The following is an 11,283-nucleotide window of genomic DNA, read 5'->3' as shown; positions in this document are numbered from 1 at the left end:
TATTACATAATAATATTATAATAATTATTATTAATAATATAAGAAACATAGATCTCTGTGGGGTGTATCACAACGTCAGGGTCAGGAGGCCTCAGGACTGGAGCAGGGGGTGAAAGCCCCCAGATGGAACTCCATACAAAAGGAGGGATGAAGCAGAACTGACCCTGTAAAGTTAAAAACCCAAATTGAATGGAACCAAAAACCCACAGGTGAATGTGAGACTGTGTATGTGGCAGTCTGTTACAGTGACTGCTGCTCTGTGACCTGGTCTGTTGGTGAGAGGGTTAATGAGTGTGACTCTGTGCCCAGGGAATGGGGCCAGTGGGCCAGGGTGGGGTGGGTGGGCACAGACCGGCGTGCCAGGACCCTGGGCCATGAAAACATCTGTTTTCTGTCTTTTATTTTTTATTAAAAAAAGCTAGAAATATAAACAGAAACTTGTGAGTGACGTGAATGGAGCTTAGTCCAGACTCCAAACCATATGTTTAAAAATGCCCCAGGGCCCCCCACCCCACAGATCATTGCTGAGTGTGAGGAGTCACAGTAAGGGGGCCGGGCACCCTCAGGGGTCTTTGCTCGCTCCAGGAGCTGTAGTGGCCTGACTCTAAGGGTCCCCCACAATCCCCTCAGAAGCCCAAAGGGGGCACTGCCTGCAGGGGACCCTTGAGGCCTCCCCAAGCAGCAAGGATTCACTATGAAACCCTGCTTAGGCTGAGTGAGACTCTGGGAGAACAGGCTGGGAAAACAGCAGGACCCACGGGTAGGACAGTCTTTCTTTAGAAGAGGAGACAGGGTGCTTTCATAGGTACAAACCTATGCATGCATCCTGTGCTAACTTCGACTGACCCCCCCGCAACCCATCCAGAACAGCCCCTGGGGACCACTCCACAATCAGGCACACAGGGCACCCATGCACTCAGATGCACCCAGTTTTCACACGCACACAGGTGTGCACACACGCATGTGTACACACACAGGGCAGGAATGGGAGACTTTGGGGTGCGAGGCAGGGAGGCTTCTCTGCTGTAGTTGCCCAAGAAGTGGGAAGGAGGTTAGACCCCTCCTTGGGGAGAGACCCTGTGAAGAAAATGGCTGGGGTTGGGGTATCAGGGCCCAGCCCCAGGGCAATAATCTCCCAGGCCACCTGGCCCTGCTAGCGCCCAGCAGGACAATGCCTGCCACCCCTCCCCCTGAGCAGCACCTGAAGGGTGGGTGGGGCATACTATAGCTCAGCAAGGGAAGGGGGCTGAGCCGGGGGTCCCCAGGGTGGGCTGTCAGGACCCTGGCTAACCCCAGACCAGCTGGAGTGGCCCCTGCCCCATATGGGGTGGCAGTGAGGGGCCGGTGATGGAAGACTGGGCAGCTGTGGCAGGACCAGTGAGAGGGCTAGAGGGTAAAGGGGAGGGAACTGTTACAGAGATACTTGTTCCTTTGCTCGTTCCAAATATAGAGTGGATTAAAATATGCAAAACAGGGAGCTCCTTGGCCCCCATCGAGAACCCCAATGTCTCCCCCCCTCCCACCCTCCCCCGAGTCACCAAGGCCTGTCCTGACCTCGCATGCTGGACTAGGTTCCCCCTCTGGAAAAATGGCCACCAGGAGCTGTGAGGGAGGTGGTCAGGTCAGAGAACCCCGCCCCAACCCCCTCCCACCCAGCCTCCCTGGTCCACGCCCTTACTGTGTGCTGGGTGGGGCTCAGCGGCAGGGGTGGGCACTAAGCAATGTACAGGGCAAGTCTCCGAGCAACAGCAAACAGGACAATTCATGCAACATTCCTGGCCCGGGTGCCGTGGGGGGGGGGGGGGGCGGGGCCCGGCCCCGGGCCCGGGGGGGGGGGGGGGGGCCCGCCGGGCGGGGGGGGGCGAAAGGGGGGGGGGGGGGGGGGCGGGGAGCCGAGCCTGCGGCCCGGGATAGGGGTGGGGGCCCTGCCGGCAGGGCGCGGCCAGAATGGGAGAGGGAGTGGGTCGTCAGCTGCCGTCCAGCTGCCTGAGCGCGCGCTCGATGTTCATGCGGTGGCCAACGCGCGTGACGCCCAGCTCCACAAAGTCATCCTTGGTGAGCGCCGGTAGGTGTGCGCCCTCAATCTCGTGGTCCTCGAAGCGGTCCCGGTGCTCGCCTAAGTGGATGCTCTCCAGCCAGTCGCCCACATCGAACTTGCTCCAGAGCTGCAGGGGCTTCTGTTGGAAAGGTCGACGTGGGCCGGGGACGCCAGGGCCAGGAGCAGGCGAGGGCAGCGGTGATGGTGAGGGGGAGCGGCTGCGCGCACTCACACTGCGCACCACGAAGCGCACTTCCTTGGGCTCGTGTGGGATGGAGAGGCTGGACGACTTGAGGATGGTGGGAGGCGTGAGGCCGAAGGGCCGCCCCACGCCTCCCGCGCCCGCCCCCAGCCCCTCCACCCGCTCCAGCGATGCGGGCTTCACAGGGCTCGGGGCTCGTCTCGCCACGGGGTAACGGCCGCTGGGCCGCACCGAGTAGGAGGCCCCTCCGCCCGGGCCCCCGGGGCTGCGCTGCGCTGAGATGGTGCTCAGCTCACCGAGGCTGCTGAAGAGCCTGCGGAGGGAGAGTGGGTGAGGCCCTGGTGAGGGGCAGAAAGTAAAGTGGGGATGGGCAGAGGTAAGCAGAGCCAGGACAGTAAGGGTTGGGAGAATATCCTGTGGTCACCACCTTTTGTTTAACATCCTGAGTCAGAGCCAGTGCCCTGCTCTGTAGGACTCCTAAACCAACTGGAATCTAAGGAGTAAGACTGGTCCCCCACACCCTCTCCATGGAGGCCCCAAGGGCAGCCCACCAAAGCAAAGAGTTTCTCATGGACAAGAGCTGCTTGCCCCTCCCTGCCAGCCTCTAACAGTCTCTGGGCATGAGCTCCCTCCACAAACACCCTGGACTGTAAAATCTGGATAATATCTTCACCACTCCCCACATACAGCTCTGCTCTACAGCTTGAAGAAACCCAGAGACACCTGGGCTTCAAAGATGGCTAAGTCTCGATAAAGGCTGGCAGTGACACATGACCGAACAGGTCCATGACACTGAAGACAGACACCAGGCAGTGCTCACACTCAAAAGAGGTAGAGCATCACAGTTATGAGGCAGTAGAACATCATGTCAGGAAGACAGTCTCCCTGCACAGAGGAGCATACCACAGCAGAAATGTTGCCTACATGGGTTGCAGACATGCAGCAGTAGTGACAGGGATGCAGTAACATACTCGCAGACACACAAGGACAGATGGGAGTATCTCACTTCCCAGCCTCACCTGGCAGGATCCTGGACTTTGTAGCCTTGCCTCAGCCTGCCTGGCTGGAAGGAGGTCACCCTGAGGTGACTCCAGAGAGTCCACTCCCATATCCCCTTATTCCCATCCCTACCCCTTACTATGGCCAAGGATAGTCTCAGGGGTTGTCAGTGGCACCAAAGCCCCACACAGCCATGCAGAGCAGACAGGGGCGGTCAGGCACAGCATGTGGACTGCAAGAGGCATGGGATGGGCATGCTCACTTACACAGCCGGCACTCGGGACCACCGCGCAGCTAGACAGAGCAGCCACATGCAGATGGGCAGGAGAGAGCAATGAGAAAGAGTGTTAGCAGGCCAGGCCCACAATGCCTTCAGTCACAACCATACAATGGGCAGCCAGGCTTGGGAACCCCTGTGGGACACTCTACAGATATAGGAACTCAGAAGGTAAGGCCCATCTACTCTGGAGGCACTGGGGAAAGGGAAGTGCCTACATGTCTGAATGTGCAGGTAGACTTGGTTAGATGTCCGAGAGTGCCTCTCAATGCAGACCACAAATGCTGCTTAGCAGGCACCTGGCACTTGATGCCTTGCAGTCTGACATTCTCTCTGCTGTCTGACCATCCTCTCTCTAGCTGTCATCTCACCCCCACAATACCTTTTCTGCCTAAACTGAACTAAGGTCCCTCCTCTGAGTTCCTGATCACCTTGGTACTATCCTAACCACACAGAATCAGCAGTGTCTGTCCCATACCAGCAGCAGTTCACTCAACACTTCTCCCCTCATTATGGTTTGGATACAAAATATCCCTCTCCACAAAAGGTTCATTTGTTGAAGGCTTGGTCCCCAGCTGGTGAACCCAATCACTGAGAAGTGATTGGATCATGAGGGCTCTATCATAATCTATGAATACACTGATGGAGTTATAATCTGATGGTCTCCCTCCCCATCTTTTCCTTCCTCTCCCTTCTTGCTAAATACCATGAAGTGAGTCACTATACCCTCTTCTTCATGATGCTCTCCACAGTAATGGGGCCAAATGACCATGGACTGAAATCTCTGAAACTATGAACCAAAATAAATCTTTCCTCCTAAATTGTTTATGTCGGGTAATTTGTCACAGTGAAGAGAAAGCTAACTAACATGTTCCTTTAAAGCAGCTGTCAACTTTTACCTCCCACTGTACAAGGTTAGTCCTTCTCTGGAGATTTCATTTCTATCCCTTTGATTGGCTTTCTCCTCCCAACTGCTCAGATCCAGGACAGAGCTTCCTAAAGAGGGCAAACAGGACCCCCAACACCAAGATTCCGGGACCATCTGACGTATACACAGGGAACAGGCAAAGCCCCCAGAAGAAATTTTCATTCCCATGGAACCTGGCCTCATGGAGCCATCTGGACTTTGGGGCAAAGTGAGGTGGCAGCAGAAGGGGAGGTAGTAGGTTTCCTGGGAGTGTTGCTAGTTGAGTCTATAGAGGAAGCATACCTGTAAGGTCAGACTGGAAACCCACAGAGTAACAAGCCCAGGAAAGTCACTTTGTCCATCCTCCACCCCAAAATTCACACCATTACAAGAGAGACATATGCAAGGCCCACCCCCAGGGTTAGGCTTCAGTCTGAGCTGGCAGAACCACAGCCAAGCTGTGAAGGCTGAGGGTACAACAGCTGCAAGGCAGTGCAGTGGGAGGTTCAAGCAGCGCCCAGAGTAGGGTGTGGGTCCAAGAGGTCTGAGCTGGATCAAACAGAGCTGTACCTGTCTGGATGGCACCAAAGCCTTCCTTCCTGGTAAGGGTACCCTGGAGGCCTGGGCTGAGGGCAGGCTGGCTTCAGAGGTGCCCAGAGGCCAGGGAGCAAGAGACTGGAGCCACTGGGCTAGGAGTAGGGAGAGGGCCAGTCACACATCTCGACCACCTCCACTTGTGTTGGAGATGTCGTGAGGCCTAGAAGAAAAGCCCAAGGAAGGCTGTACACGGGAAGGAGTGACCAGAGCACCCAGGGCCCAGTGTCTTGTCCTCCTCTTGGGGAAGAGTATCACCCACATTGTCCCCAAGGCAGGAACCCAGCAGTATGCAAATCTGACTTCCACATGTTTCCATATATCTCTGCACACCCATTTCTGGCTATTGTCACTATTAACTGACTGACACACTTCCTGGTCAGGTTCTAGCCATCACAGACCATCTCACAGCATCTTCTATGTTCCAAAATGTTCCTAGCTATGCATCCTCTAAGACACAGTAAGTACCTCACCAAGTAGTGTCACCACCTCACATCCCCATGATTTCAGCATGATCTCTCTCAAGGAAGCATCCACAAGGTCTTTCCACAAACATCTGATCTTGTCCTGTCTCACTGTCCCCAGGTTCTCCCCACCAGGCCTATAGGCAGTCTCCAGGCCTGTAGGCAGGGCCTCTAGCTGACCTGTTTATTCATTTCCTTGGAAGAACCCTTTGCTCAGTATCTTCCTTCCTAGATGGATTTTCTAGCCCACATTTTTCATAATCTGTACTTGGGCCATATTATCTAACCCTACCTTTTGCTATGGCTATGTCCAGGAATGCCATATGTAAGGACCTATCAGTTTCTTCTGAGGTCAGAGTTTCTATTGTGATCTGAACATAAGTCAAATCCTGCCTCAGTGAATAGTGCCCGTATGAGAAGACTGAAAGCCACTGTCAGCTCCTCCATCTTTTTATCTCTAGGGGAAATAAGTCACCAATTCCAAACATTAGCACAGTCCTTCCTCGTCACCTGAGCCGAAGCTCTTCATAGTCTCAGGACCTTTAACCACCCACCCTCCTTCCTCTCTTCTTTCCTCCTTTACTTCCTCCCCTCCCTTCCTTCCCTCCCTTCTCCCTCTCCCTCTGTATCTCCCCGTTTCTCCCCTCTCTGTGCTAGGGATAAAACCCAGGGCACATGCATGTTAGGCAAGCCCTCTACCACCGAGTTACATCCCGAGCCCCTCACTTCCTTCTTAGCAGTTGTCCTTGACTCCTGATACCTGACACAAAGTCAGGAATACAGTATGTATTGGGGGAAAAAATGTCATCCTATAAAAACACCACAGCATCTTCCTCCTGGGCTTGCCTACTTCTGTCAGCCCACTGGGACCCACAGTCAAGAAGAAAGTTCACTCAGGCCTGGCCTCTACCTCAGGCCTACTACCCTTGCACTCATGTGGGCCAGGTCTAGGCCTGCAGACTTTGGCAACATGGAGGCATAATTATAGAAAACAATCCTTGATAGGAACACAGAACTATGTAGAGCTACAAAGCTTCTCTGAGTGCCTATTCACAGCTCCAACCTTGATATGCCCAGTGTGCTTATGTCTTCTCTTCCACAACCTCTTTCTGTTCCCTAATAGAGTTTGCAACTTCAGGAATGTATATGGTCTGCTGGCAACCTGGCCCCAGTGTCCTGTTCCCTCAAGCACCTGCAGGTGGACTGTCCAAGCACATAGGCTTTGTCAAGATCCTTGAAAGACACACAAACAGGCAGAACCTATAGCAAACAGTGCAGGGCTTTTGGAGCACCCTGGTTGAAAAGCAGGTCTCCTACAAGATTTCATTAGTGATCCCAACATTTCTAGAGAACAGGAAACCCTGCGCTCTCCCTCCAACAAGCATGTGGTACAGTCATGGCCACCTAGGCGGGGATGTGGGGGAAGGAGAGTGGGGAGGGACAGAGAACGAGAGAGAGAGAGAGAGAGAGAGAGAGAGAGAGAGAGAGAGAGAGAGAAAAGCAAATATTTCCAAGCCCTTTCACCATGTTTTTTTTTGTTTGTTTGTTATTGTTGTTTTACATATGTGAGGGTCAGCCAGGTATAAAATCGAGTCACCAGGCATGGTAGTACACATGTGTAATACTAGCTCTTAAGGCTACCCAGTGGATTCTATTTCAGACTGAGTTACATAGAAAGATCCCCATCTCAGGCTAACAAGATGGCTCCATAGGTAAAGGCACCTGCCACCAAGCCTGATGACCTAAGTTCCAACCCACATGGTGAAAGGAGAGAACTGACTCCCACTTGTTGTCCTCTGACCTTCACACACATGCTGTGGCACACACGTACACACACACACACACACACACACACACACACACGTAAACAAATAAATGTAACAAAACTTTTTAAAAAGAAAGACTCAACGAAACAAACACCATGGGATGTAGCTCAATGGCTAATTGTTTGCCTGGTGTGCACGAGGCCCTGGGTTTAATCCCCAGCACCTACCCCTCCCCAGAGCAACCCTGAAAGCTAAGGCAAAACAGAGTACTGCTGTAGGTTTTGAGCCACATGTGGTATTCAAGTCTAAACAGGGGGCTTGGAAGACAAGTGAAATTTGGATACAAAGGTAGGCCTCAATATAGACAGGAGAGTGCACCACAATCACTTGTTTGAACCAATGAGCAAATGTAGCCCAAGTCAGGTATGGGGGTTTCAGTAGACAAAGGGTCTGTCCAATGGGGGTTAGACCTGAAACTTGAGGAGCAAATGGGATCACAGATCTTAGACCTCAGTGGTAGTACCAAAGACACTGTACCCTCTAGCTTCAACACAAAAAGCAACCATGGGCCCAGTGTAAATGAACTGATTGATTTCTACAAACTACTGAACTTTGGTCCCATGATATACAGGGAAGTTTAACTTGTCTACAAAAAGCTCAGGTTGCCAAGCACCTGTGACTAGGAACTACCATAGCCTGGACTGAGACATCTATTGAGAATGTAGACAAAAAGGGTCATTTCTCTCTTGGTGGACTCCATCTAGGGAAGAGAAAGATAAGCCTGGTAGGTGAAACTCAGGAAACATGTAGGGGACCAGAGAAGTGGTTCAATGCTATGAACTCTGCCAGGATACCTCCTGGGAAGGAAGCAGTAATACCTAGACATCAGACTGCCAAATGTCTCTAAGAGGCTCACTGGCAGTTTTATCCCAAAGTAAGAAGTAAATACTAAACTCTAGCTACCACTGGCTACAGGGCCAGAGCTAACGCATAGCCCCAATGGACAGGTTGGGCACAGAGATCAGATAAAGACCAGATCTGAAATAAGTTATATGTAGCAAGGCCACAAGAGCCCCATGCCTATAGCCATTTACAAAAGTACTGTCGTCGGCAGCAGGGCACACTCCAGATGGCTGTTGTTTTGTCTAGGTATGATGGCAAGAAGAAGTCCAAAAACTAGGCATGGTGGCTCACACAGAGGACCTAGAGGAGGGAAATCAAAGCCAGTCTGGATTGCATAGTGAAACCCTGTCTCCAAACAAAGAAAAGAAACCCCAAGAGGGGTTTCAAGAAAAGTGAGCGAGAACAGAACAAAATACAGAAACATATGGAGGAACACAAAGTCCAAGGTGGTTCAGTATAGCTAGGCTGGTTAAGAAACACTCAGTATAATTTATTACTTACGTGTGGAGAAATGCAGGTGATACTGTGCTATGTAACAAGTATATATCTCTTCAATGTGAAATTACTGAGCATAAACCCAGGGCTTAAAGACATAAGTTCCAAGTTACAGCAACAGAGAACAATACGTATAAGGTCAAGACAGACACCACCACTTAGTAGAACTTCAGTTTTACTGTCTGAGAAATGGAGACTTTATTGTTCATTTAACTGAATGTTGTGAAGATGAAGTAATATGCTATAACAGTCTCTAGAGGTATTGTGAGTATGCATACTTTCCTATAAGGACTCTAGGACTCTAGGACTTAACCTAGGTCAAGTGCCTTGTATAAGAAGCAATAAAGGTAATGCCAGGTCTCACATGGAAAGATCTAGTGCTTGTTCCATGCTTCTTCCATACCATAGATGATACTACATGCCAACCATTCCAATACCTACTTGAAAGAGGACAGAGAGAAGCATGCAGAGGCTAAATGAAAAAGAAAACTCCCCAAGAAAGCAGAGGTGCCAACGTGATTTGCTTAAGGTTGAAATTCCCAAGCCAGTGTCAGGCAAAGTAGTGAGTTGCAGAGGTTGGAGAGGGCCATGTCAAACAAAGGGGACATCTGCTACCCTAGGCTCTCTAACACTCTCTGAAGAACCACTTGCCTTCACTCTCAGTTCGTTTGCCACGGGGCCAGCCCTGCCCCACTGGCTCACACCCAGTCAGTGAGCCCCAGTGATTAGTTAAGAAAGCAGAGCCACACAAGGCTAAATAGAGATCATAATTTTGCAGGAACTACCAAGTAAAAGAGGTTTCCTTTCCAGGAGCCTACAGACAAAAAACAAGAATTCTAGTTCAGGCCTTGCCTTCTCTATCTTACGTCTAAGAAAAAACAGAACACAGAGGTCTGGTGAAGGAAAAAAAGCCCAGAGTGAAAAGATAAAACAACCTTACTCCAGCTGAGGCAAATGCCAAAGACCATGGTAGAAGGGCAAATCTAGAAAGCGGATTCTGCCTAAGGAACCATCTAGACCTTGTTGGCTACTGTCCAGGTCCCCTGGGAAGCCAAAGCCAATGATGAGAACCAGGCTACTAGATGTCCTGTGGCTCTTTGCCCCATCTGTCTTGAAATTTGCCCAAGAACACCTTTTTCTGATCACAAAACACAAGACAGCACTTGCATTTAGCTTGCTTCTTTTATAAACTTAATACATGTTTATTGAGGTCCTGCACTAGGCTAAGCAATGTGCTATGTAGCTTAAGTGGCTTTGACCTTCATCAACACCAAGAGGCAGAAAGAAGACAGAGGGGCTGGTGATAGAAGGAAAGTCAAAGGAAAAAGATAGCACTCTAGTTGAGACTGGGTCAGGATACCTCCATCTTTAGGGAGCTACTTCCACATACAGACAGGTCTGGGGCCCTGGCTATTCCTCCTGACTGGTCTATCTATATTCATTATGCCCACTCTAAGAGATGTCTTTAACACTGGACTGCTAAAGAAGGGTCTTTCAAATTCAGCTGGGAGTTTGAAGAAGCTAAAAAGGAAAAATGCTCCAGAGCAAGGCCCTAGGATGCTAGGTGTGCTCCTGGACCTCTTTGGAGAGGCAGTGTAAACTTCTGAAGTTCCCACTTACCTTCTGGATTCTAAATTGGAAGAAAGTGGGATGGGATACCCTTTGAGTATGACCCGCTATCCTTAAGCTGTGCACTGCTCACTACTTTGTGAATTCTGCCTTCTTCCACAGCTGATAGTGAAGGGCCCCTGGGGTAGTCTGCAAAACAGCCCACCCAAACTCTGGGGTAGGAGAACGTTGCAGTAGTGGCAAAAGCAGCTTGAAAAAGGTAGACAACTCTGTCACCAGCATCCATGCAGTCCATATGGGAGCCCTGGAGAGGGGTTCCCCAAGAAAGAGCCCCAAAGGATAAGCCCAGGGCTCTGACAGTTTCTGCCTAGACAGAGTAGCAACAACCCTAGCAGCACTCAGACTCCAGCTTAGCACCTCCCCAAGCCAGCACCCCCACCCCTGAAAATAACCATTGTGGCAGGTGGGAGGGACAGACAGACAGAAGGATAGGAATGGGAAAGTGAGAGAGCAGATGGTGTGATTTCCACCTCTTCTTGATGGAACTTTATAAATCACACCTGAGATTCTGTGTTTAAGGGGCCTAAGGGGTGCTGTAAGGCAAATGTTTCTGGGGCAGAATGTTTCTTGTGGCAAGTCTCCCAAAGAAAAGGAACCAGTATACTTTCAGCCCCAAAAGAAAGCAAGTCAGGAGGCTGCTCCAGGAGAGGTGGCACCAGTCACATAGGGCAGCCATACTGTCAGAGAGAAAACATAAATGGAGGCATGGGGTGGTAGACACAAGGCTACATGACCAAGCAGCTGCCGAGAGAGAAGCACAGCTCCAGAGTACATCATGACTAAATCCATAAAGGCAGAGGCAACTTCAGTTGGAAGCCATACTGTGAATGTGCAGACATGGAGCAGGGCCTCCAGCAGGTCCTGGGTGGTCTCATGATGCACTTGGGTCTTAGAGGTAACCAGTCCCACTGCCAGCACCAACAGGGATGCAGAGAACAGGAATCCCAAAAAGCCTTCTATATCAGACAGCAAAGCAAGACCAGACAAAGAAAAGAGGTGGATGGGGGGG

The 11,283-nt window shown here is 51.1% G+C and overlaps 1 protein-coding gene across 1 annotated transcript in view; it reads right to left on the bottom strand.

Moving 5' to 3' along the window:
• Positions 1-1,879: 1,879 nt before the first annotated feature.
• Positions 1,880-11,283, bottom strand: part of Shank3 (SH3 and multiple ankyrin repeat domains 3) — a 59,427-nt gene continuing 50,023 nt past the window's right edge. The window contains exon 22 of the mRNA XM_008834799.3: positions 1,880-2,553. Within this exon, the coding sequence (XP_008833021.1) occupies positions 1,968-2,553 (586 nt within the window). The 3' untranslated portion in view covers positions 1,880-1,967. The remainder of the gene's footprint in view (positions 2,554-11,283) is intronic.

This window comes from Nannospalax galili, unplaced genomic scaffold, assembly GCF_000622305.1.
Source record: "Nannospalax galili isolate Female #2095 unplaced genomic scaffold, S.galili_v1.0 scaffold237, whole genome shotgun sequence".
Taxonomy (NCBI): domain Eukaryota; kingdom Metazoa; phylum Chordata; class Mammalia; order Rodentia; family Spalacidae; genus Nannospalax; species Nannospalax galili.
Note: the sequence above shows the minus strand (reverse complement) of the source record. Positions and strands in the feature narration are given on the sequence as shown.